The 27,995-nt window shown below is 40.2% G+C and overlaps 1 protein-coding gene across 5 annotated transcripts in view; it reads left to right on the plus strand.

The window, feature by feature from the left end:
• arfip1 (ADP-ribosylation factor interacting protein 1 (arfaptin 1)) overlaps window positions 1-27,995 on the plus strand; it is a 131,723-nt gene that overhangs the window by 6,447 nt on the left and 97,281 nt on the right. For 3 of the 5 annotated variants that reach the window (XM_072256071.1, XM_072256073.1, XM_072256074.1), the window contains exon 2: window positions 9,511-9,606. The exons of the other annotated variants lie outside the window; for them this stretch is intronic. In XM_072256071.1, coding sequence (XP_072112172.1) covers window positions 9,520-9,606 — 87 coding nt within the window. In that variant the 5' untranslated portion in view covers window positions 9,511-9,519. The remainder of the gene's footprint in view (window positions 1-9,510; window positions 9,607-27,995) is intronic. 5 annotated transcript variants of the gene reach the window in all.

The raw sequence follows: 27,995 nt of genomic DNA on the forward strand, positions 1-27,995 counted from the left end.
CTTTGATCAATTTGTTACTATGAAGAAGAGAAAAATCTGGCATTGGCACTTTTCTGAGCTGTTAAATTTGTGAATGGAAGCAAACATTTCGTGTGTATTTAATCTCATTCTTGGATTTTGCTGTAAAGTTGATCTTCACATCGTTTTATTGACATCACCCTCATTGAAAGACTTGTTTTGTCCATTAATGTCCCAACCGTTGGATATATCCTGGCAACTGTTGCTAGGATCTGGGCACACCTGAGCATTCATACAATACAAATCTGTTTTAACTGCCACGGTGCCCCTCCTCTTGCAATTTACTGCCTAAAACTTCCTTGAAGATGAGTTTTCATTTTGTTTGTTTCTAAAATGAGATGCTTCAGTAATCTGAGGGTGCAGTCAATCTGCAGAATAACAGATTGTGTGCTATAGTTAATGTTCTTGCATTGACTAAGCCAGCAGAACTGCAGCAATAATTAAGATACCAAAAATCTTTCCCTAGATCATAATCTAGAAGTTGTTTTCACCTATGTGATGTTATTTATGAGCATTTGCTACGTTTACTTGTTAAGTTTAAAAAATATATCTGAACGTACAAAGATAATCATTGTGTTAATGGTTATTTCAAACAAACCTTTGGGCTGGAGCAATAAGAAATCAGCTGGAAGAACATGGTGGGTTGACAGCATCTGTGGGAGGAAAGGAATTTGAACCAAACCATCAGTAATTCCATTCCTCCCACAGATGCTGCTTGACTCGCTGAGTTCTTCCAGCAGATTGTTTATTGTATCTGTTGTCACTTGTGGCTCCAAACGCTTGGGCTGTGAAGTAATGGGTTTCATCTTGCTATAATCATCTGATTTCTTGGACTTGAATTTTCAATTATCTTATTCTTTTCCTGCACTGACAACCTACAGTCACACCAGTATTTCCTAATCCAGGCTTTATTTACCTACAACACTGATCTTTGCTTCTTGTCTGTCCATCATCTTAGTTTGAATGCTGCTCCAGGCCCAAGCTAATTTCTTTTTACTTTTTTCAAATAAAAAAAAAATTCTGTGACTCTGTGGTGGAATCTGCTGTTATTACAGCCAATCTAATGTAGCGACTGGGAGAAAGCTGTAGAGGTCGTTCTGCTAAATCAGCATACTGTATGTTCTGAAGATGTCACCTTCCACATCATGGCTTTTAAAAGGTTCTCTAATCATGGATTTTAGTCCAATATATGGAAAGGGTCCTCATTTCGGTCATTTACATTTTAAAAAATTCTTACCTGACCACCCTTTTTATGATGCGGTCCCACTTCTGCCTTCTATTCCACCAGGTTTGACATTTAATTGAATTTTTAATATTTCTGCCATGATCTCATTTCCAAACATATTAATGCATCATGTTCTCAATATTTATTTTTAATTACTTGTGGTTCTAATACTGGCTTTCATTTCTCAATACACTTACCTGAGATACTGCTTGTCCCCAATAACTTCCTTCAGTGACACTGACCTATGCTGCAATAGTGAGGAAGGAATCTAATTGTATTTGTTTAGCCTAAACACAAGAGACAAACAGACAGGTTCTGACATAATGTTGCAAACATCTGACTCTGAATTTGAACTTTTGATAGTTTGTCCTTTTCCTGCAGCCACTCTTGTTTTGCCTGTTTAGTGCTATGCTAGTGGTTTAGAAACCATACACAAGTAATGTTAGCGGACAGATTTGCAATCTGAGCCACATTCAGTCCTTGGAGATAAGATCCCTTCCATCCTCTCCATCTCCCTGCCTATCTACTTATCCTTTACACCCTCCCCCAATTTCCCGTAGATTGTAAGCCCACTTTCACTGTGGTCACTCTACCTATGTCTACCAGTTGGAAGTGAGAAGCTCCATTCAAGTCCTTGTAATCTGTTGGGTAACAAGACCTTGAGGAGATAAATGAGAGGATATAGGAATGACTGATGGAATGCCAATGAGTGCAGTATAAAGAGAGGGAAGGAAAGAGTGAGGAAAATACTCTAGTTGAGGGCAGTGGTGCAGGTCTTCAAGATAATAGAGGTCAGAGAGAAATACAATGAGTAACAGATTGGGAGTGAAAATGAAAGGAGGTAGATGGCATAAAGAGGGAGGGAGTAGGAGACAAAAATGGGGGAAGAGGTCAATTATCTATCTCTGCTAGGCAGCACGATTCTCTGGAGGGGGGGGAGAACGTGGAGAGAGAAAAAGGTGTCCCTGCATTCCCTCAACTGCTGACTGTAAACTCTGGTTTTCTGACAGGTAACTGTAGCTGTGAATTGTTTCAACTTGTAACATTTCTGTGCAGATAGGTTTTGGAGTCTCATACATCCAAATGTTAATGTGTATCCTCAGCAGTTGTGTCTTTACCTGAATCATTAATTAGTACATTTGTGTCACATTAATTGGTGTTGCAATGTCCCATGTGACATATTTAAGCTTGGGCTTGAATATTGGATTTCAAGATAATAATTATTCTTTCCGGTGTCCTGACTCAGATTTGTCCATTAATTAGTATTGCTAAAGTAAATGATGCTTATGGGATCTGGTGTATATAAGTTACGCTTGTTTTTGGTTGTTCTTGCTCTTGGGGATTTGTCAAATATCAAGATGGATTGCTTTGGAAAATGACTTTTGAAAATTTATTCTAAACAATATATCAAATGAGTCTATAGCCAATTATCTTTCATTAGCTACGAGTCCTATCATTTGTCACTTGAATTCTCTTCCCTACTTCCACTGGAAACTTGTCTCTGGTACTCTGTTACAACAAATGGCAATGCAAGCATTCGGAACATTCTCTTGGCACTTGTTAAAAAGTTTGGCTTTGTATTAGATTTTAACTATTCTTTATTCACCTTCACTGTAACTCCTGCATCCTCCTGTTTGGTTGGTTTGGCTGTAGATGGTGTTTTTGATGGGGGGATCTGACTGTGTCAGTGACTGAGTATTGTGCGGAGGAAGTGTGCTTTCAGACTGCTTTTTGAGCTCTGCAGTTTTACTGGAGCCTTGTTCATTTCTACGTTCATTCTCGTAATTCTCCTGCTTTGGCCCTACTTCATCTATATCGCAAAGGACTTTTGGTTCCCATATTGTTCCTTCTACTAAATATCTGCTGTTTCCCTCAAGTGCTTTCTCCTCGGTCTCGGTCAAGCAGAGGACAGTAGCATTTCAGTTTTTGGATTTGGATGCTGGACAATCAAGCATTAGAGGTTTGATGTTGGTCCAGGAGAGATTTGATCTTGCCTAGTGATTTGGAGCAATTTGCAGGCATCAGCTTTGAGGTGCCCAAGGAGATGGTAATTGGGTAATTTAGATCATTTAAGAGGTGGCAATTTAGGTTGCAGTGACTTTGGGATACAATGTAGGTTGAACTCTCTTATTTTCTTGTGGACCAGGTCCACTTTTGCAGGAAGCTAGTTGAGGTATGCTAGTTGTGAGAATTTATACTGGGACTGTGTCTGTGCTGGACCTATTGGTTAGAACCATTCCAGCACATTATTATGTGGCAGATCGAGAATGGGAACTAATTTCTGAGAGCACACAGTTTGAAAAGGATTCTGCACACAGACCGCGGTTGGGGGAAGTTTAAGACACTTGCAAGATTATGAAGGCCACATATTGTGGTTAGTGTTGCTCTTGGCATTTGTCTTGGCATTGTTGCATGCTGAAGATGATACTTAGTGAGTCCCAAGTTTGACAGAATCTACACTGGAACTTGGGGAGGGTGGGTCACCTTTATGGTCACAGGGAGGAAGATTCCTGGTGAGGATGTGAATTTGTGTCTGAAGTCCCTCTGTCAAACAGAAATGCCATATGCTTCAGTGGTTTTGCTAAAGAGCTTTTCAAGATACTCATTTCACCAGCTGATAAAATTTCCTTTGTTCTTGGTATTTAGCAGGGTGGCCCCTGGATTTTTTAAAATTGTAGATGGTCTTGCTAGTGCTAACTGTGGTTAGCAAAGTGACACTGAACTGAGCCGCTCGAAGACTTTCACTGAGAAATGTGAAGGTCTTTACTCAAAACATTAATCTATAATTTTTGCATGTGTTGTTAAAATATAACAGAATCCAAATGTTGTGCATCCAACATTGCTTTCAGTGGCCTTTAAAGCGTTAGTGCAAGCTTAATTGTAAACCAGTTTTACTTCTGAAGAGTAATTCTTGTTTTAATTAACATTTGCTGTAATTCTACATAGTAATTTCATAATTATCTATTGTCCCAAATAGGCTGATACAAAATTCAAAAACAAAACATTGTTCCAGGTATTTGCCACTTCTTAGAATTTATCCTCTGTTTCAGCTGATGTTTAAAGATGTGGGCTTTGTCGTTCATGGCACTTTGCCACCTCCTTCTCTGTTGGTCCACTGCACTATACATTGCATCCTTATCTGTTTGTCTTTGTACAGGGTTGAAATGGTCAGACATTGGAGCCAGTATTGTGTGGGAAAGGGGCACCAGCTGGAGAACTGATTTCATCTCAGGATTGCGGGCAACATGTCATTATTATTCCATGACAGAAGATTGTCAGAATAATTGCAAGGCACTCTTTCATCTGTCTACAGGAGGGTATGGGGTGGTTTACATTGAAATGGCTGTATGGATCTTGCCCTAATAACGAGCCAACCTCACCTCTTAGTTTGCCCTTCTGCTTGGTGATCCCAGCTCTTCCCCCTCCCCCACCCCGCATCTTTGCCATCGCTCAGATCCCTTCCCATCTATTTTCCCAGAGGCTCACTGCTCTAATCTATATCACTAAATATCTAACTCCTAGAACCGTTCTTCATTCCTGTTGCACTTCAGTACCTGCATCATGCTTTGCTAAAATATGCTCCTTGTTACTGATTTCCTGTTCCCTTGCATTCATTGGTTTGTTTCCATCAGGTAGGAAGCAAGGCGTTGGGTTTCATCATTTAAATTCTCTGTAAGCTGATAGTTTATGGGTGTACTTTTTCTGCATATGGAGGTAAGAAAAATGTGAGCCACAGTATTTAACCTGAATCCAGTGTTTTCACGGGCTGCCTCTGAGTCTGCACACAGTCACAGGTCCCATTTGTCGTGAACGCCACCTGTGGCCTGATCCATCTGGGAGCAAACTGCCATTTCAGTCTTTATATAACTTCATCAGCTGGCTGTGGGAGGGTTACTCTCACGCTCTCATCAGTAGTGCGGTGCTGATGCTTTTCTCAGTCCCTCGTAATTCTCACACGTCTTTCACATCACCATGTAATATTTCTGAATTGTATTTAATAACTTCTTTCTCTTCACTAGCAATATTTGTTGTCTTTGTTCTTCTGCTGCTTTTGCCCTAAGATCTGCCCTCTCCTTCTCTTCCTGTTCCTACTTTCCCCTTTCTAGTGTGTCTTTAATGTCTGATAACTCTGCTTCTGACAGTTCTTGTTTGTGTTTGACGCCCTACTCCTGGGAACTTGTGACATTATCGATGTGCACTCTCCTGTCTCCAGTCCCTGCCTGGGACTGCTGTAGCTTTGTGGGCCTGTCTTTTGCTGACCCTGACTCACTCATGTAATCCCTCCTTTCCCCAAGTCTATGATAACCTGTTCAATGTTCACAGTAAATTTATTATCACAGTACATGTATGTCACCATATACATCCCAGTGATTCATGTTCTTGCAGGCATACACAGTAAGTCTAAGAAACAGTGGAATCACTGAAAGACCAAACCCAACAGGACAACACTACAAATACAAAAGAGAAAAGATAACAATAAATATTGGGAACATAAGATGAAGAGTCCTTTAGAGTGATGGAGATAGTGGAAGAGATGATATTGCCAATCCAGATTGACAGGGGTCTGCAATTGAGGAAATTGAGGATCATATTGCACAGTAAAGTCTTGATGCTAATTGATTAGCTTTGAGGGGAATTTAGTGTTAAATGCCGAGCTGTAGTTAATAAAGAGCATCCTGCTGTATGCAGCTTTGCTGCCCAGATGTTCCAGGGTTGAATGAAGAGCCAGTGAGATGGCATTTGTTGTGGACCTCTTGTGCCAGTAGGCAAACTGTAGTGGATCCAAGTCAGGACAGCACCATTATTGTTTATCTATAAGCAGAAATCTACCGGAAGGTGTACTCTCTCTATCTTAAGTACCTGAGGTTTACTTCTTTCTGCTTTTATTGTTGCTTGCATCAGGAATATAAATAGCCTCTTCAGCTGTAGGCACAAATAGGTCAGTTATTGATACTGATACCCCTGTGTTCACTGACACAAAGCATTGCTGACCCCTAATAAAGCTGTCATGTACATTCATGGACAACCAGTAATTGCAGTAGGGGCAAAGGTACTAGACAATAACCTACAGTTTCAGTAGCTATGGTTAACGACTGAACTGTAAGCAGGCAGCATTTTCGGATTTGCCTACTTACAAGGGGAGAACATACCAACTGGCATACCTGATTTGAATATTCAAATATTGGTGGCTCTGAGAGTTTCTGAGCAAACTTCAGACACTTTTTCATTATTATGTTGAGGGATGGGTGGCTCCCTAAATATACAAATATGCAGAATATTAAGTGACAAAGTAGACTTGTCCAGAGCAGTGCATAAGTGGCAGCAGATTTGTTTGTTAATATAAGAGATGGCTCCTGATTTGTCGCCAAGCTGACGAAATTAACACATTAAGTGGTAGCAGGGGTCATTCACTCATCTTGGTGGTCTTTAGCTTTGATGGGAATCTTTCTGTGAGGTCTCGTATCTCTGGAAAAATAGTGCAGTGTTAATGGCAAAGTTGTGTTTCAGGCATTTTGTCAGGAGGACGTCTTTGGTGTTGGCTTTTTTCACTTCCTTTTTGCCTTTCAGTCATTCTCAGAGAGAGTCTCTTTCCAACCTCAAATTGATTTGTGACCCTTTATATTGCAGCCCAGTGTTTCTGTCAAGGTGAAATGTGAAAAGTTTCATACTTTCCTGGGTTGGAGTTTGTGCTGATGACAACAGTGTTCCATGGTAGAGTAAACTGGTAGGCTGTGAAATGTTCACTTAACTCACAGGAAAGTTGTGCTGCAAAGATGGGTCATTCTTAATGACAAAACACAACTCTATAATGTTGGTGTTTCTCCTCTCATTTGCATTTTCAGATGCCGGTATATCCACCTATAACCTTGCTCTTTCACTCCCTCACACTGGTGATAACAGCATCAGTGCATCTTGAGTTTCTGGGTGATGTTAGAGGAGCAGTTTTTGTATTTCTTTCTGTTGTGGAGTTGTCCATTGGGTTCTGATGTTCCAGGTCCCCAGCTTCACACTGAAGAATAGAATAGGACAGTATAATTTAAAAAAAATATTTGGGATGGCTGCACACTAGCCACTGCAAAAGCTAGAGAGCACAGGTTTAGTTTTGGTGGGCCAAGGAAATTGAGTCCAGTCCCTTCTGCATGGGCGTAAACTTGTATGTGTGCACGAATAAAGCATGTGAGCTGATAATGTACGTCCTAATGGTTTTTTTAAACTTTCTTCCCAGTATCTACCAATATTATACACCTATTTAATGTTTCCAATATTAAATGGGCATACGATATTAGAAATTCAGTCTCAAGATCACTTGAACACTATGAACCATATAACACTACTATTTTTTTTGTAAACTTTTTATTTAGGCAGCTATGAGTTTTAAAGCCTGTGTAGCTGCAAATTAGACTACTGTTTTTAACTTGTCCACAAAGCTACCCCAGCAATACTAATTTTGCGAGGCACAACAATGGATAGTCTGTTGTGTTTTATAAATACAACTCTGTTCCTTTTTATACAGTGTGAAATATATAGATTCAAATTCATCAACAAGGCGAAAGCTTTTATGGTATTAGATTATAGTATAATTGCATTGGCAGTATTGAATAAAAATTATCAGGAACAGTTGTGAATAAGCCATTTTAATGCTAATAAAGGACATACTGGAATTAATGAAGCTTAAAAGTAGTCTACTTATATGGTTCAGTGATGAATTTTCTGTGTTGTATCGAATTTAAATTCTCTCAGAAATAAAACTAGCTAAAATTACAAGCAGTGCCATCTTGTGGTTATTTGTAATATTTCCTGTAAAGATTTCATCCTTTTATTTTTGAGAAGTTCAATTTTGGATTTGACAATTTTTTTGTTTTCCCTTTTTAATAGAAAAGGCAAAAAAATCTTAGAATTTAAATGCCTTTGCTTTTCTGATTTTTGTTTCTTTTACTTCCCTTTCCCTTCATCCACCTATGTCTGTGAATTTACTGGTACCGATCTAGAATGGGAGGGAATGTAAGTGAACCTCAGGAAATGAGGCTATAGAATTGAGATCTGGTATGCAGAAGGCAAGAATGTTTTTCATTGCAGATTTAAATTAAGGAAAGCTGTTTTCTTAATGAAACATAATTATGGTTCTTAATCAGTTAAGATGTATTGCATATGTTTCTAATAAATATTTCAGTATTATCACAAGAATATGATGTTTCCCTTCCTCATTCCCCCAAAAGAGCTGAAGGTGTTTTATGACACCCTATACTTTTGGGGCTTGCATATGGCTGACACTTCCTTTGGTCACTTATTAGTTTGGTTATCATTAGTTTTGCATAATATTTTCTTTGCTTTTGACAATACTGCGGAAATGTTATGCAAATTGTTTGGATCGTTTTAAAGCGGAAGTGTGGCTGTAGTTGCATACTCCCATCAGGTCATTCAGAATTGCCTGCCATTTGGTTTTAAGTGTTTTTGCATTCAGTTGGATAAGTTCTTGTTTCTCATTTTATGTTTAAGGCTGTTTCCAATGTCTTCCACATTTTTAAAGCAGCTACTTTCTGTTCAAGATTGCCTCATTTCACAATGCTATTTATTTCAGAATAGTGTTTGCAGAGCTCAGTAATTGGCTAATCCTTCTGGGAAGAGGAAGCCTGCACATGTAAATAGAGGAAATAATCCGAAAAGGAGAATTTTTTATTATTATTATTCTTGGGTAATGAGTTTGATCAGTAAATGTTGTTGAAGTAGGGAATTTGTGTCATTCAATACATTTAGGAAGGGTAGAATGAAACATTTTAAAACATCTTGCCATTATTTGTATTTACATTTCAGGGGATTTTTTTTTTAAATCGTAGTTACATGCACCTGGTTATGAAAAGCCACTATTTTATTCTGGAGTACTATGATATGATATGAAATTGGTATGTTTATTTTTGTTTTGTTAACATATTGGCCATAATCTGTTTAACATTTGATTGTACATAAATAGATGGTTTCAAAATAATCACTTGCAGGATAAATAATGCTAGTGTAACTGTAACCCAATTAAGTGTACAGTACTTCATTGTGTGTGTGTGTGTGGATGCCAAATATCTTACAATAAATGGAACTCAAATATGAATCTGAAATTAATCCTGTTGTAATGAAAACATGATACACATTCAATAGGTGATTTAGAAGTTGGGTGCTATTCCCACCAGTATTAGGCAAACTAGTATTGTTTCCTTTCCATATGGTTTGTTTGGAAGTAGACGATGCATTTGGCCAATGCTTCTTTTTGCTTTCAGGAAACCACCATGTCTGCTGCTGGTGATGCTCCAGGTCTGAATGTACATTCCCATCCAGCTGAAGTGCAGGCACAGGATTCTGAACTCAACTCTAAGGTTATTACAAAATTATATTTAGTAACATTTTCTAACCATGTTAAATATGTGCTTAGTTACACTTAATGTTTAAATTCAACTAGTTACACTTTGTATCAGGCAATAGTTTATTGCTCTCAAACAGTTTAAAACATTGAATCATTTTCTACAAATGTAAGGTGTCTAGAATTGGTCAGTGTTCTAAAGAGTTCATTTTTTTTTTGTCATCCAATTATTATTGTCTCCTGCCTGTGTACATACTGATGGTCTTTGGTACTTGCTTTGCAATCAAGTTGGATTCTGCCTCTGCCTGTGCCTCTGCTTGTCGTATCCAAGATGACTTTGTCAGTGAAAAGTTGATTTGAATCTTGTTGACTTGACATGCAAATTTCCATCCTTCTGTTAGTGATAAATAGTTCTAGAAACATAAAAAACCTACAGCACAATACAGCCCTTCGGCCTACAATGCTGTGCCAAACATGTACTTACTTTAGAAATTACCGAGGGTTACCCATATCCTTCTATTTTTCTAAGCTCCAAGTACCTATCTAGGAGTTTCTTAAAAGACCCTATTGTATCTGCGTCCACCACCATCGCCAGCAGCCCATTCCACGCACTCCCCACTCTCTGCGTAAAAATACTTACCCCAAAAACTCCCCTGTACCTACTTCTAAGCACCTTAAAACTGTGCCCTCTCCTGTTAGCCATTTCAGCCCTGGGGAAAAAACCTGTGACTATCCACATGGTCAATGCCTCTCATTATCTGGTCACCTCTCATCCTCCATCACTCCAAGGAGAAAAGGTTGGGTTCACTCAACCCATTCTCATAAGTCATGCTCCCTAGTCCAGGCAACATCCTTGTAAATCTCCTCTGCATCCCTTTCTATGGTTTCCACATCCTTCCTGTAGTGAGGCGACCAGAACTGAGCATAGTACTCTTAGTGGGGTCTGACCAGGATTCTATATAGCTGCAACATTACCTCTCTGCTCCTAAATTCAATCCCACGATTGATGAAGGCCAATGCACCGTATGCCTTTGTAACCACAGAGTCAACCTGTAGGGCAACTTTGAGTGTCCTATGGACTCAGACCCCAAGATCCCTCTGATCCTCCACACTGCCAAGAGTCTTACCATTAATACTATATTCTGCCATCATATTTGACCTACCAAAATGAACCACCTCACACTTATCTGGGTTGAACTCCATCTGCCACTTCTCAGCCCAGTTTTGCATCCTATCAATGTCCCGCTGTAACCTCTGACAGCCCTCCACACTATCCACAACACCCCCAACCTTTGTGTCATCAGCAAATTTACTAACCCATCCCCCACTTCCTCATTCAGGTCTTTTATAAAAATCACAAAGAGAAGGGGTTCCAGAGCAGATCCCTGAGGCACACACTGGTCACCAACCTCCATGCAGAATATGACCCGTCTACAGCTACTCTTTGTCTTGTGTGGGCAAACCAATTCTAAATCCACAAAGCAATGTTCCCTTGGATCCCATGCTTTCTTACTTTCTCATTAAGCCTTGCATGGGGTACCTTATCAAATGACTTGCTGAAATCCATATATACTACATCTATGGCTCTACCTTCATCAATGTGTTTAGTCACATCCTCAAAAAATTCAATCAGGCTCGTAAGGCACAACCTGCCCTTGACAAACTCATGCTGACTATTCCTAATCATATTATGCCTCTCAAAATGTTCATAAATCCTGCTTCTCAGGATCTTTTCCATCAACTTGCCAACCACTGAAGTAAGACTCACGAGTCTATAATTTCCTGGGCAATCTCTACTCTCCTTCTTGAATAAGGGAATAACATCAGCAACACTCCAATCCTCTGGAACATCTCCCATCCCCATTGATGATGCAAAGATCATCGCCAGAGGCTCAGCAATCTCCTCCTCGCCTCCCACAATAGCCTGGGGTAATTTCGTCAGGTCCCGGTGACTTATCCAACTTGATGCTTTCCAAAAGCTCCAGCACATTCTCTTTCTATATGCTCAAGCTTTTCAATCCACTGTAAATCAACCCTACAGTCGCCAAGATCCTTCTCCGTAGTGAATACTGAAGCAAAGTATTCATTAAGTATCTCTGCTATCTCCTCCAGTTCCATACACACTTTTCCACTGTCACACGTGATTGGTCCTATTCTCTCACTTCTTATCCTCTTGCTCTTTACATACTTGTAGAATGCCTTGGGGTTTTCCTTAATCCTGTCCGCCAAGGCCTTCTCATGGCCCCTTCTGGCTCTCCTAATTTCATTCTTAAGCGCCTTCCTGTTGGCCTTATAATCTTCTAGATCTTTATCACTACCTAGTTTTTTTGAACCTTTCGTAAGCTTTTCTTCTTGACTACATTTACAACAGCCTTTGTACACCATGGTTCCTGTCCCCTTCCATCCTTTCCCTGTCTCATTGGAATGTACCTATGCAGAACGCCACGCAAATATTCCCTGAACATTTGCCACATTTCTGCTTCCAAGTTCCTGTCTGATAGCTTCATATTTCTCCTTACTCCAATTAAATGCTTTCCTAACATGTCTGTTCCTGTCCCTCTCCAATGCTATGGTAAAGGAGATAGAATTGTGATCACTATCTCCAAAATGCTCTCCCACTGAGAGATCTGACACCTGACCAGGTTCATTTCTCAATACCAGATCAAGTACAGCCTCTCCTCTTGTAGGCTTATCTACATATTGTGTCAAGAAACCTTCCTGAACACACCGAACAGTTCCACCCCATCTAAACCCCTTACTCTAGGGAGATACCAGTCAAGATTTGGGAAATTAAAATTTCCCACCAGGACAACCCTATTATTATTACCTTTCCAGGATCTGTCTCCCTATCTGTTCCTCGATGTCCCTGTTACTATTGGGTGGTCCATTAATAAAAAAAAAACACCCAGTCGAGTTATTGACCTCTTCTTGTTCCTAACATCCACCCACAGAGACTCCGTAGACAATCCCTCCATGACTTAATCCTTTTCTGCAGCCGTGACACTATCTCTGATCAACAGTGCCACACCCCCACCTCTTTTGCTTCCCTCCCTGTCTTTTCTGAAACATCTAAAGTCTGGCACTCGAAGAAACCATTCTTGCCCCTGAACCATCGAAGTCTCTGTAATGGCCACAACATTGAGATTCTGTACCCCTGCTTTAAAGTTTATAATCTTCAAGAAGATTGTGCTTGATCCCACTGCGCCTGCAAATTGATCATTTGCTTTCACTGTGTTATTCGCCGGATTTGTTGCACTATATCTTTAATATTAGGTGAGATTTAAAAATTCCTAATACCTTAATTTGTTGAATTATAGCAGGCACTGAATACGCTTTTATTGGTTCCTACTACAAAATCAGCTACACACTTCCCAACTTGGTTAATAATTTCTGCTTTCTGGCTTTTGTATCTTTTGCCCAATGAGGAGGGGGGAGGAGGGAGAATAGCTAGCATGCGTGGGCCTTTGATTATGCTCGGTAAAAGTTGATAGGGATGTGCCAAACTTCTCTAACATCCAGAAGAAGCAGTGGTGTTGGTAAGTTTTTACTGGCCGTGGCATCTTTGTGACTGGCCCAGGACAGGCTATTGATGATACTCACCTCTAGGAACCTGAAGTTTTCATTTCATCACATCCTGTGCACCTGTTAAAGTTTTTCACTGCTCTGGAATTACTGTGAGACATGATTATATCATTTTATCTAAATGCTGCAGCTGGTTTTCACAGAACAAGCTACCAGTTAATCTTTCAATAAGTTTAGTTGTAGAAGGATAATTGTTGAGATGTGCAATAACTTATATGTCCTTGGGATTTTTTTTACATCTATGATGGTAGAACCTGAGTATAACATCTCTACAGTGCAGTTGTTCTTTAAAATGGAGGCTTCAGTGGTAATAGCTTGCACATCATTTGTGTGGGGTTTACATGCACATCTCTGAATTTAACAGATGAAAAGCACCTTAGCCAAGTGCAGCTTAAAGTTATGAGATCTGCAAAAAAAAAAGTAGCAGATTTTTTTCAACTGCAGTTCAGTTACAATTCCTTTAGATACAGGAAGGAAAAGAAAGAAAAGATGAAGCAGTTCTCATGGCCCAGTGTATTGCAACTTAATGAGTCAAGTTCCTACTGGGTGGGTTAAGTTAAGCAATGTATGTATTTTGAGTTTAACAATCAACTTTTTTTCTGAAGGGTGTGCATGTGAACACAGATCTATCATGTAGTCATATCAACTGTACTCAAACATCAGCTTCATCAAGGCGTCTTAACAATCGAGGCAATTTTGCTTCCGTCTCCCAAAAGCTAACATGGGATATATGCTGTTGATCCAGGTTCAGGTTTGACCTGCTACTGGTTCAACAATTTCATTTCGATTCATTGGTTCAAGGGAGTGTAAATAAATGTATTCTTTATTAATTTGTTTAATCTAAGTAAATTTATAATAGAACACAAGAGCAGGAGTAAATCATTTGACCTTTTGAAGCTGGTCTGCCATTCAGTACGTTCGTGTCTGATCTTCCATGTTACTGCCTTTTCTATCTAGAAATCTTTTTATCGCCTCTTTAAATATATTTGGTGAGTTGGCCTCCAATCTTCAGTGTGGTGAATTCCAAAGGTTAACCAGTATGTCAGTGAAGGACTTTCTTCTTCTTTTCATTTTTAAATGCTTTGCCCCTGATTCTGAGACCAGATGATCAAGTTTATTTCTAAGATTCACACTTTCTTATTTCTATCAATTACAAAATTTCTGTCCTGTTTTCCTTATTTAGTTTAAGGAAATTTGAACTCAATTATTCTGTAAGACACCTGTATCTTGATTAGTTTAGTGGAGTTGCTTCTTATTTTTCCTGAAGGTACATTCGGATGATAGTTCTGTGTTTGACCCCCTCTCCCCACCCCCCCGCCACCAGAGAGACAGGAGAAAGAAAACTATAGCTGCCTGTTACATTATTACTGCAGTGACTTCTGAAAATGGTCAACAAAATGATCTACCTCTTTGTACCTAGCAGTTCACTGACTTGTCACCATTTGGGAAACACCAATATCCTAGAGGGGATGGTGGATAAAGGAAGCATCTCAAATTCAAGGTCGAAGTAATGTACTATGTGACCATATTCTACCTTGAGATGCATTTTCTTGCAGACATTTACAGGGAAATAATGAAGTATAGAATTTATTTTAAAAAACTGTAAGTAACAAAGACTGACAAACAACTAATGTGCAAAAGAAGACAAATTGTGCTAATAATAAAATAAATAAAACTGAGAACATGAGCTGTAGCGTCCCTGAAAGTGAGTTTCTGTAGATGGTGTTTATAGTGTACTGTAGGTCATGGAGCCAGTTCAGCATTTCGGTGAGAGGTTTGTTCAGGAGCCTCACGTTTGTAGAGTAATCTAGTGGTGTGGGACCCAAGGCTCCTGAACCTCCTGCTCAATGGTAGATTTAGAATTTACTTAAATCCTACATCCATCCCACAACACGAGGGAGTAAGCATCTTCACATTATGACTCCATCGCAATGTACAGACATGTGAATTTAAAAGTCTAATGGCTTGTTGAAAGAAGCCTGTTGATCCTGGCTTTAATGCTGTGGTAGCATTTGCCAGACGGAAGCAGCTGGAACAGTTGATGGTTGGGGTGACTGGTGTCCCCGATGATCTTCCAGGCCCTTTTTCTGCACCTGCTGCTGTAAATGTCCTCAGTGGAAGGAAGTTCACATACACAGATGCGCTGGGCTGTCCATGCCACTCTCTGCAGCGCCCAGTGATCAAGGTTGGTGCAGTTCCCGTACCAGGTTGTGATACAGCCAGTTAGTATGCTCTCAGTGGTGCCCCTGTAGAAGGTCTTGAGGATTTGGGGGCCTATGCTGAACTACTTAAGTCAACTGAGGTGGAAGAGATGCAATTGTGCTTTTTTTTGCCTCAAAACTGGTGCATACGGTCCAAGTGAGATCATCGGTGATGTGTATACTGAGGAACTTGAAACTACTCATCCTCTCAACTGCAGTCCTATTGATGTTGGTCGGGGCGAGCCTGTCTCCGTTCCTCCTGTGTGTGGCATAAAGGGAGTGGAGAAAGAGACTCTGGACACAACCCTGGAGGGCCCCTGTGTTCAGGGGCAGAGGTGAGGAAGCCCATCCTTGCCACCTGTCGACAATCCAGTAGGAAGTCTCGGATCCAGCTGCACAAGGTGGGGTGCAGGCCGAGGTCTCTGAGTTTTCTGTCAAGTCTGGAAGGAATTATGGTGTTGAATGCTGAACTGTAGTCCAGGATCAGCATTCTTGTGTTAGCATCCCTCTTCTCCAGGTGAGTGAGGATGGTGTGTCGTGCTGTGGCTATGGCATCATCGGTAGACCAGCTTTGTCAGTAAGCAAATTGTAAGGGGTCCAGTGTGGGTGGTAGTATGCTGCAGATGTTGTCTTCAACCAGCCTCTCAAAGCATTAGCTTGTAACTGAGGTGAGTGCGACTGTGTGCCAATCATTCAGGCATGCTACCTTGGTTTTAAGTGCAGGGACAATAATGGATGATTTGAAACAGGAGGGCACTACACACTGGGAGAGGGAGAATATCCGTAAGTGCACCAACCAGCTGTTCAGCCTACACTTTGAGGACGCGCCCTGGGATGCCGTCCGGCCCCGCTGTTCAGCACACACTTTGGGGACGTGCCCTGGGATGCTGTCCGGCCCTGCTACCTTGTGGCTGTTGACACCTCGGAATGTTCTACGTACTTCAGCCTCGGAGATGACCAAGGTGCAGGTCTTGTCAGCAACTCTCCTCTGGGGTTCAGTCCTACAACCTCGAATTGAGCATAAGAAAACATTTGTCTCATCTAGGAGAGAGGCGGTAATGTTGGCTGTACTGCTGTGTTCCTCCTTGAAGTCTGCGATGTTGTGCAGTCTTTGCCATGTACAGCATGTGTCATTGTCACAGAGTTGTGACTGGATTTTGTCCTTGTGTTGCCATTTTGCCACGACAATGTTACAAGACTGCTTTGATAGCGTCACCCGAGAGGTGAAACGAGAGCACAGCCTGGATGATGAGTCCTTGATGATGGATGCTGCTTACTTGTGGTAGAGCTCCTCATATCTTGCATCTGAACATGGATAATCTAATTAGTTGCCAGCTATAGTTAACAATACTGGGACTTTGTTCACCAGGCAAGCTGCTGAAGGAGACATGGTTATGGAAGCAGAGAGCTGCTCTGCTTGCTCTGCCAGGCTGTATAGAATTAATCTGGCCCATGCATAGGGTTAAAATTAGTTTATACTCACAAATTTCTGCAGATGTACCATGGAGAGCATCTGAACTGGTTGCATCATAGTTTGGTATGAAGGGGCCACTGGACAGGATTGGAGAAGTTTCAAACTCGGCCAGCCCCATCATGAACACTGGCCTCTCTAGCATCGAGGACATCCTTAAAAAGTGATGCCTCAACAATGTGGCATCTGTCATTAAGGACCCCCATCACCCAGCACATGCCCTCTTTTCATCGTTACCATCAAGGAGGAGGTACAAGAGCCTGAAAACATACACAACATTTTAGGAACGGCTTCCCTTCCATCAGATTTTTGAATGGTCAATGAACCCATATACAGGTTTCCCCCGCCATTCGAAGGTAGGGCGTTCCTATGAAACAGTTCATAAGCCGAAATGTCGTGAAGCGAAGAAGCAATTACCATTTATATGGGAAAATTTCGTGAGTGTTCGCAGACCCAAAAATAACCTACCAAATCATGCCAAATAACACATAAAACCTAAAATAACAGTAATATATAGTAAAAGCAGGAATGATATGATAAATACACAACCTATATAAAATAGAAATACTTTTCCACAATCATTACTGAACTGTTCTCCGTAGCGAAAATCTCATGCAAGCGCCGTGGGCAGAAAATCTCACGCAAGCGTTGTTGGCAGAAACATGGTGCAAGTGCTCTTGGCAAAACACTCTCTCCAGTAACCTTTAAGCTATGAAGCTGCCAAATCATACCAAATAACACGTAAAAATACACAGCCGATATAAAGTAGAAATAATGTATGTACAGTGTAGTATCACTTACCGGAATCAGACAGCGCCGAGCACACTGATGATGGTGTATTAGGCTGAGTCGTCACAGGTTGGGTGGTGCAGTGGCCCCCACCCTCCAGGCCGCTGAGCGATACATTGTCGCGAAGCATGCAGGGGTCCAAGGGTAGCCAGGAGGCACACAGCACATCTTTAAGAAAAAAGACGAAATAAACATGCTAATTAATTACGTGCCGCCTGGCATGTAATTGTCGGCCCAGATCAGTGCCAATTGCATCGCCTTTGATCTGGGCCGACAATTACGTGTGGGGCGGCACCTAATTAATTAGCATGTTTATTTTGGCTTTTTTCTTAAAGATTTGCTGTGTGCCTCCCGGCTACTGCTGTATTCTCCGCGAATCGGTACAGTATCTGTCCGCGGCCTGGGTGTTGGGGTGGTGGGACACTGGGGTGTCATCTCGTCGTCTGTTTCCATTAGAGCAGGCAGCTGATCTTCTCCCATGACTGCCCGCCTCGATGTCGAAGGTTGAGGTTCGTCGTCTGCTGTGGCTGATGTGGAAGGCTTGCTTGACTTCTGAGCCTCGCGCATTTTTCTATTACACAGTTCTTTGTAAGGACTCAAAGAATTTTGCAAATATCCCCTAAACCTACGTACCCTTTCAAAATTAAAGTCGTACTTTATCATTACTCGTTCGGTTTCAATTGTTATCCTTCCTCTTCCAATTGCATCAGCTCTTCATCTATCAGTTCTTGGTGATGGGATGCCAAAACCTCTTCAACATCACCTTCATCAGCTTCCACAAGCCAAACTCACTTTGTCCTTACTTCGTTCACCACGATCGAAAGGCTTAATTATGTCTAGTTTTACGCTAAGTGTGACAACCTTACAAGCTCTTTCAGGCTTTTCCGATACCTTAGAACTCATCTTGCTAACGGCTGCTCACAGGCTCGTGTTAAAGCAATGCTGGTGAGAATGCCATTCCGAATCCAGGGAGAGCGGCTGCTTGGGGCGCACGCTGAATTTTTTTATCGTGCGCTGAATTTTTTTCGTAACAGTGAAAACACCTTCTGAAAGCGAAAACAGGGTACTAATGTAGGTCTTTCGTAAGAGTGAGGTTTCGTAAAGTGAACGTTGGAAAAGCGGGGGACACCTGTACATCATTTTTCCTTCTTTGCACTATTTTATTTACTTGTGTATTTCTTCTTGTAATTTATAATTGTGTATTGCAATGTACTGCTATCGCAAAACAATGAGTTTCACAGCAAATGTTGGAGATATTAAACCCGCTACTGGATTCTGATTCACATTGAAAGAAAAATAAACTCAAATCCTTAACATTAAGCAGTGAACAGGACCTTGTACTGTTACTGCATTACAGTTAAAAACAGATTTCATTCAACACAGCTTAACATATTCTGAATGTTTTTGTGGTATACTGAAGCAAAATACTTTGCTGAATACCGAGCCTGCAGGAGCTCAGCAAGTTGGGGGGGCGGGGGGAAGCGCAGGAATCACAGACTACTCCTTCTGTGTTTGCATTTTAACTGCCTTTGTGCACTTTTATACAACAGCATTGAGTTTTATATCAAAACAATTGCAAATTACAGGTGGTTATGTAAAGACACTAAAGCTTTTGCAACCCATTTCAGTCACTTTGTTTTATCTCCTTTTATCTTTCCAAAGTTCTACAGAGACCTGTGGTGGTGTACCCATTAACTGATTAATTTGGTTTAGTGGATTAGCTTTTGTCAGCTTTGTGCTCTGCCTTTCATAAGAATTTGAAGTGCAATTTTGTTAAAATTTGTCAGAATTTTGCTGTGATGATATAACTGGTATAGTTTTCATAGTGCAAATTGTACTTACTATGAATTTGCCAATCCACCAGGGAGCTTTCTACAAACATGCTGCTATTGAATTTGTTAAATGGTATAGAAGTTTTATATTTAACATGCTTATTTATGTTGAATGTTTTTGAATGATTGCTTCTGAATTTTCACTGTGTTCATTGCAAAGCCCAAGTGTAACTGCCTAGCCCTGGTTCAGCAAACATCTATCACAGATACGTTGGTGTAGGTGAGGTCAAGTACATTTATTTCTTGTACTGATGTACTCATGACCTCTTTGCACACAGTCTGGCACCTGTGTTTTTCAGGACTCGGCCCTCTCAGTTAGTGACCTTTGGGAATACAAATAACAAGTTCCTTTTGTGATCCTTCGTCTGTAATGAGTTCTAAGACTAAACAAAGTAATGGTAAAATGCATTTCTGTTTTGCAACAGTTACTGATTATGAACTCTATTCCTCATCTGCTACACGTTGGAATTTTGTAGGACTGCATCAATGATGGTGAGGACAGGAATGGCCACAGTTTAGTGAAGATTAGCCCAGCACATTCACTGAGACTACTTTGTGCATACTACTTCTTGAAATGCACAAGGAGTCAATAACTTCGAATTAAAAATTAACGATAATGGAATCTTCTGTGAAATTCAGGTTTTTCCTCTTCCCTCCATTCATCTCTGCATTGAGCTCTTAAAGCAATTACTGCATTTGTGGACTGTAAATTACTAAAACAGTTACAGAGAAATAGGCATTAACAATTTAGCACTGGCTCTACCAAGGTCTTTCTTAAGGATCTTACCAAGGCAGCTCTGAGATTTAGTGTCAGTTATAATCTGGAACTTGTATATAAAATAAAAGAAATTTACCATAAGTAATGATAACTAACATGCTACCAGATCTGCTGCTCCACGCACTTTCTTCATGGGGGAAAATCTATTACCTTTATTCAATGAGCAATTTTGGTTGACTTTTAAATGTCTTCTGAAATGGTCCAGCAAACCATGTAATTGTAGCACAACTGCTGAGTTCAAATCAGACTGATCACTTGATATTAACCAGTATACCGATTCTAATGCTGCAAAGTCAATCCAGTCTAGTCAATCTCCCTATAAATATCTCTGGTATGGTGGATAAATTAGGAGCTGTCCCATAGACTAGTTAAGAACCAGACAGACATATTATAACACTCTCAAAATTGTACTTTATAGACAATGAGCTGGACTTCTCTATTGTCTCTGGACACCACTTATCCCATGAGTTGATCACCTTAAGGAATGGCACACTCCTGAAGGTCGAAACCTTTGGACCAGATGGCCTGATCCCAAGGTCTTCTGTTAAGACCTTGTCTTATTTATGAAAAATAATGTTTGTCAAATTTGCCAGAATATTTTGAAACTTGCCAGAAAGGGTAGGTAAAAAGATAACTAGTATGTGTTTTTTTTTATTTCCAGAAGGCATTCGATAAGTGCCAAATTTTAAAAAAAGCTGTAAAAATGCTGAGACTGATCTGAAGTTTGGGAGGGAAGTTGGGGGTAATACATATCAAAATGGATAAGGATTGTCTGTGTAATGTAAACCAAAAAAGAGGATTTATGGATCATTTTTGGCTCCGTAATCAGAAGGATTGTAACTGGCCTCATTGATGTATGTCAAATTCTTGAGGGGGGTAGATAGAACATCGACTGTTTATTCCTCTTCTTTCCTCTGGCTGACCTGCTGAATTCCTCCAGCATTTTGTGTCTGTTGCTCTAGGCAGGAGGAGGATGTCTTGAACAGGTTCACAATGAGGGACAAGCTATTTATGACTGAAAGGAGAAACTTCTTCTTTCATCTCTATCCCAGGTATCCATGGAGACTTAGTCTTATGCTTTCTAAACTGGCATTTTAGATTTTGGGACATTAAAGGATATGGGAATTAGGCAGGAATGAGGTAAATGAACTTGTTGAATAGTATGTGGCTTCAAGGGGCTAAATAGTATTCTCCAGCTCATCTTGTGTTCCCAAAGAAGATTGGGAAAGGGCAATAAATGCTACCCTTGACAGTGGCATCTAGATCTCATAAACAGAAACATTTTTTTTTAAAAAGGCACTTTTTTATTTGCTATTACTTTGTAATAGTTGTAGTTCTAAATATACCCAGTAGAAGGCAGGAAGGCTCTGTAGTAAAGTTAATATTTCTGCATTGGAAAACAAAAACAATAGCATTTTGTGTTCTTGTGGCACCTTTGGCAGCAGATTTCTCAAGGTACTTTGGAAGGCTGTCCCTTATCATTTTAGCACTGATAAGAGAATGGGAAATAGAAACAGAAATTGTTATTTATTTTGATTTAATAATAGTTCAGAGTAGGCCCCTCCGGCCTTTCAAACCGCACCTCCCCAGCAACCCCACAGCCCTGATTAACCCTACCCTAATCACGGGACAATTCACAATGACCCGTGTACATCTTTGGACTGTGGGAGGAAATTGAGCACCTGAGGAAAACCCACACATTTCCACGGGGGGGGGGGGGGCGGGTACGGAGACTCCTTGCAGAATGGAGCCGGAATTGAACTCCAAACTCTGCAAAGCTCTGAGCTGTAATATCATCACGCTAAAAGCTAAGCTATAGCCTGTTTGACTCCTTGTGCTTGCTGCACCATTCCATTGCTAAAATTTTACCTTAACCCTATTTTCGTGTACGAACCTCTCATCTGCTAGCTGTCTCTGATTTGAATATACAAGGTGACTGAACTTCCATAGCCGCCTTGGATAGAGAATCCCAAGAATGAAATTTCTTTTAGTCTGTCCGGATAACCAGTTTCCTATTTTCAGACTTTGATCCCTAATCCTAAATCCTGTATCTACCTTGCCGTGCTAAACTGTGAATACTGTACACCTCTGATAATGCACCATCCCAATGGTTTGACATCTAGCTCAATGGTTACCATTTCCTGAGGTTTTAGACTTAGTGAGGCATAGATTCCCAGGCTCACTTTAAACTTGGATCCCATTTCCCACACTGTCTCTAAACTCAGAGACCCGACACCACATTCCTTTCAAACACACTGGGCTTTACTTCCCACAATCACTTTGAACTCACTGGGTTTTGATTCCCAGGATCTCTCAGAACTCAGCAGGTTCATTGAACAAACGTATTGTCCACCAGCTCACATTTTTTTTTAAAATGTCAATTAAAAGTTGTTTGGGGATTTTGTGAGTAACATCCAGAAGTCTGAAAAACCAATCATTCTAGTATTACCACAATTTCAAGGGTGCCAGATTATCAGAGTTTAACAGAATTGTGACCGCCTGCAATCCCAGGTTTTATTGTGTAGTACACACTATACTATTCACTATTGATCAGCAGTTTTATAATGTTTCTAGTTACATCATTCCTTTGGTAGGGAGATTCTACTCTGAAGGAGAGAAAGAATGAGAGGCCAGTATTCCAAATACTTCTCACCAAGTTACGTGTGCCTTTGGTTGTATTAGAGCACAATGGCATTTTGTGTTACATAGATTTTTGCACTGTGGGATACACCGAAGCGAATTGTGTCCGGTGCCTTTTAATGCCCTTCGAGTCAGATGAATCAAAGTACTGAGCATTTCACTTGTAGCTATTTTAACAGCTTTCAAAAAGACTTAATCACACTTGCCTAGTGAAGTATTTTTCAAAGTGAAATGGATTTTTAAACGAGGACATTGTGGATCTCCACAATTATATGTTTTGTCCCATGGTGTAGCATTACCTGAAGTATGGTAATATCCAATGGATATTATGTGGCTAACAAAAGCATTCATTGCCACTACTGTAATTTTCAGTAGTTACATTCAATTCCGCCAGTGTTCAGAGGATTTATTTTGTGGACATTTTCTTGTTTTAAAAAAGATACCCATGAGGATCTCCACACTTAAAACATTTCCTTGTCTTTGAGTGTGGATCATTGTAAATTAGTTTACTATTCAGACAATACTGGATTTGATTCTATACTGCTGTGATAGCAAACTTCTACCTCCAAGCAAAATTGGAGTGAATCACCTCAACTCAATTCATACTGGAACAACCTAATTTGGATCTCCTTCAGAGGTGGCAAGAGGATATGTTAAACATTTATAGAAGCAAGTCAACGTTTGTCTCTTATTTGTGTAATAAGATTACAGGAGTTTTATCTTTGGAGAATTATTGAAGGATTAGAATACTTGAGACCATTTGGCCCATCAAGTCTGCACCATCTTTTTTTAGGAGGAATTGATTTTGCTCCAATTCCCTACCCAATCTGTAATCTTGCAAATTATTTATTTTTAGACTCTTCACGGATTTCACTTTTGAACAATTTGCCTCCATTATTGTCTGTACAAACCGTAACCATTCATTCTGTTTATTCATTGAAACTTGTTTTACCTGTCAATGTTTAGGTTCATTTACTAATCACCCTTTTCACACCCTGTCTAAAATCTTTGTGTGGAATTGAAGAAGGTAGTCCAGCAGAAGATGAACTAGGTTTTTATTGATCTCCTTTCTCTGTGCTACTCTACCTTACTGTTTTGAAGAATATTTCCTGTTTCTGTCAACTTTGCCAGTAAACATCATCCAGAAGCAATCAATTAAAGAAGGAATTTGATTTATATGAAGTATTTCATCTCAGAACATCTAAAAAGACAACTTAAAAATTACTTCAATGGGTTCTAGTCAGTTTTGTAGATGGTTTGATCACTTAATATTATCCTTAACCTCAGTAATTGTCTTCTTCATGCCACAACAAACACATTTTCTCTCCATTTCTTTACCTCCTGATGCGCACAAGTGGTTTGTTGACATTTTTGGTTTTTTTTCCAAATGCTCCTCTTCATTTTGGCATTCCTCTGCTGATTTAGACAGTTACCCCTATTTCCTCCTTTTGCATAGTTTAGGATATTATGCACTTTGTGACTGTCAGCACAGTAGATTACAAATTGTAAGAGTTAAGCTCAAACCATTCTTCCCAGAGGTGCCTTGGGTACTGTATCTAGTTATGGATATTGTTCCTGGAAAATGACTGAAGAAAGCAATTGAAGATGCATCTGTCTTGATTATGAACAAAAAATGGAGTCTTGATAAAATCCATTTGTGTCATGAACCTGCAGAACTGTACAGAATTGCATGGAGAAAGGAAATACAGAAAACTTGATAAATTGCAAGGGTGGCATAAAATGTCATCAGTTTAAACTGCACAAAGACAATTTTGAATTGATTTTTGCATTGATGTGTGATGAACTCAGTTGCTTTTCTGTAATTATGTAATGTCTGTGACATCCATTTTCATACTTAACAATTTAACTTGTTTCAAGATGAATTCTCTTAACATAATGTTTAATGCTCACTCAGTGGCCACTTTACTAGGTACACCTACCCATTAATGAAAAATCCAACCAGCCAATCATTTGGTAGTAGCTCAATGAAAAAGCATGCAGGCATGATCAACAGGTTCAGTTGTTAAACAGCAGGAGGCCATGGATCCATTCTGCTTTGTGTCATCTTGCCAGGTGGTGCAATGGTGTGGTGCTACTATCATCTCTCCATGGACCAGAATCTTTAAAGAATGTTTCCAGCACCTTGTTGAATCCATGCTGTGAAGAATTCAAGTGTTCGGAGGGTAAAGGGGGACAGGGGGTGCATCCTACCCAATGTTAGGAAGGTGTACCTGATAAAGTGTTCACTAAGTGTAAATCTTCATGTATCTCTTCCCATTTAACTTCCACTGGTATAACAATGTGTTGTCTTCTGTCTGTAAGTCACTTATCTGTTCTTTCTCCATTGTAACTTTCAGGCACAAACTACAGATATTCTTTTACCACTTCCTGGGTTGTTAGTTTTAGTTAGGATTAATTCAATGTTTGTTTTTCTCATGTGCCCTCCCTATCTCTTGTTGAAATATTTCAGTAAACTTTTGTCCAGTGATTGGCTTGCCCCTTTTTTTGTGTGTGCGTAAATGCTGGTGTATTGCTCTGATACACAGTCAGACTTGCAGAAGTTATGAAATAAGCCAAAATCCATTTTGAATGTTGTGAAAGTGTTTACACAGTAAAAAGCATGAAAATATTGTTTATGTAATTCCTAATAGGACCTTGTCTATTGTTGTCTCCTTCCTTACAGAACTGGCTAATATTCACACAGGGCTTTCACCATTTCAGGTTTTTCTCACTATGGCAACCACTCAGCAACACTGTACTCGGTCTACAGAGAAAAGGTGATAGTGTGCACAATCACTCAAAGGGAGTTGCAAGTTCTAGTTAGTATGATGAAGGGGATTGAAGTTGGGTAGAATATGTGGTTGTCCATGAGGTATTGTGAGAGTCTGTTATGGGATAGCTGGAGCAGTCTTCTCCAGAAGTGAGAATCCTCACTCAGTGGAGCGATTTTAAAACAATCTTTAGATCCCTATCTGTGTTAAGGCCATTGTTTACGTTTACATCATGTAAATCTTCACAGCAAATTTTATTTTTATGGAAGTCCTTAAATCAGGTGGCACTCATCTGGAAATACAGTGATTGTAGAAAGCCATTAACGATGTCCAGCTCTGATTATTTTAATATGGGATGAGAGAGATTTTTACCTGTGCGCTCTCATATCTTCACCCATATCGGAAAGGACAATAATGTTCAGAGGATGAGATCCTTCACAGTGTTCTGAAGAGCTGGTGAAGGATCTCGCCCTCTGAACAATCATGATCATTGAGTTGCAGTAAACACTGCCTCAGTAAAGAAATTCTGTTTCCCTGAAGCATGGCATTCAACAGGTGGAATTTTTTTCTGATTGTCCATAACATTGAAGATATAGAAAACATCTGTATTTTTGGGCAGCCACTAATGGGCACACGTGAAGTCAGTGGTTGCCTGTACTTATGGGAAGACAGCAATGCTGGCAGATCCCACTGTCTGAGATGCTAAATGCTTCCTGAAGTCAAAATAATTACTGTGTGAATACATTTTCTGGGCAGGTCTTTCCTTCAGTGGTGAGTAGCAAATCAGAATATACAATTGAGTTACACTGTGATTGTTCAAAGATTCTGAGGAGTGGAAGCTGCAAGTCAAAATGGCTTTGATCTCCATGGAGAGGGAAGTTTAGCTTTGGGAGTGTGGGTGAATCTTTTTTTCACTGATTGCCATGTAGCTAGATGAAGGCATCCTTGGAAAACCAGATCCCTGTGAATACATTTCTGATCATGGAATGTGGTGCCTCTTCACTTGGTAATGTCCTAACCTCCTCTAACAAGGTCCCTGGCACATCCAAAGTCACTAGTTGGCGAGGTTACCAGTGTGGCTCCTACTGAATGGGTGTCTCCATATCAGTTGAGACAGACAGTGGATTTAAGAAGCTGTTTCAGTGGATTACAATTACAGCTGAAGGTGTCTGGTCAAACCGACAAAGTCCTTTATAAATTGCAAATGAAGCAAAAAAATTAACTCAATGTTCTACTAATTCTACAAAAATGTTTCATAGCAACTGTAGTGCAGAGCTTTCTATTCCAGTTTAGATTGGTGCAGATAAAAATGTGTGTTAAGCCAGTAATGACCTCATTTGGTGAGTGCTGAAGGTTGAAGAGCATGCAAGTGCAAAATCCAATTTGGATCTAGTGAAATTTTATCGGGAAGTTATTGTCCACAGGATGTACTTTAGGTAAAATTGAAATTGAACTTTGTATTGCCCAAACAATGGGTGTAATATACTAGCTTCTTATATAAATGGCCCCCGAAGTAAGTACTAATTCAGAGGAGTAAAAGGTTCATTATCTTGCACAGTAGGATATCAACTCAGTAATATATATTGTAATTTATTTGCACCAATTCCACTTTCTACCTTTTGGATCCAAATGGACTATGAACTGGTTCACAATTCTTGTATAAATCTGCCTTGTTAAAGAGGATTACTGCAGTTTTTTAAAAAAAAACACACTCTATGTTTAAAGTTCTCAGCAGTTTGGGTAGTAGCTATGGGGGGGGAAACAAAATTAATGCTTTGCTTACCCTTCCTTTGAAAGGTCACCTCTTTCTTCAAAGGTTTCAAAGGTACATTTAATGTCAGAAATGTACACAATATACAGCCTGAAATGCTTTTTCTTCACAACCATCCACAAAAACAGGAGTGCCCCCAAAGAATGGATGACAGTTAAATATTAAACCCCAAAGTCCCCCCCCCCAGCTCCCCTCCCTCCTGCGCATAAGCGGCAGCAAGCAACAATCCCCCTCCCATCAGTAAGAAAAAACCATCGGCACCCACTACCGAGCACTCAAGCATGAGCAAGGCAACAGCAAAGGCACAAACTTGCAGTACCCCAAAGACTACATTGTTCACCCGGCATTTGACATACCACAGGCTTTCTCTCACTAATAAGGGAGAAAGAGGTGTCTCTATTTCACAGCGAGAGGGGAGACATAACAAACTACTCTCTGGTTTACAATGTTAATAGTCCGTTGTGTTGCTTTTTCCGAGCTCTGTACCCAAAGATCTCGGTTCTTGGGCACACAGCCAGAGATCTTCCGTCTCCAACGACACACTGATCTCCTGCTGAGGCACCAACCTCC

This window comes from Mobula birostris, chromosome 4 (assembly GCF_030028105.1).
Source record: "Mobula birostris isolate sMobBir1 chromosome 4, sMobBir1.hap1, whole genome shotgun sequence".
NCBI classification, from domain to species: Eukaryota; Metazoa; Chordata; class Chondrichthyes; order Myliobatiformes; family Myliobatidae; genus Mobula; species Mobula birostris.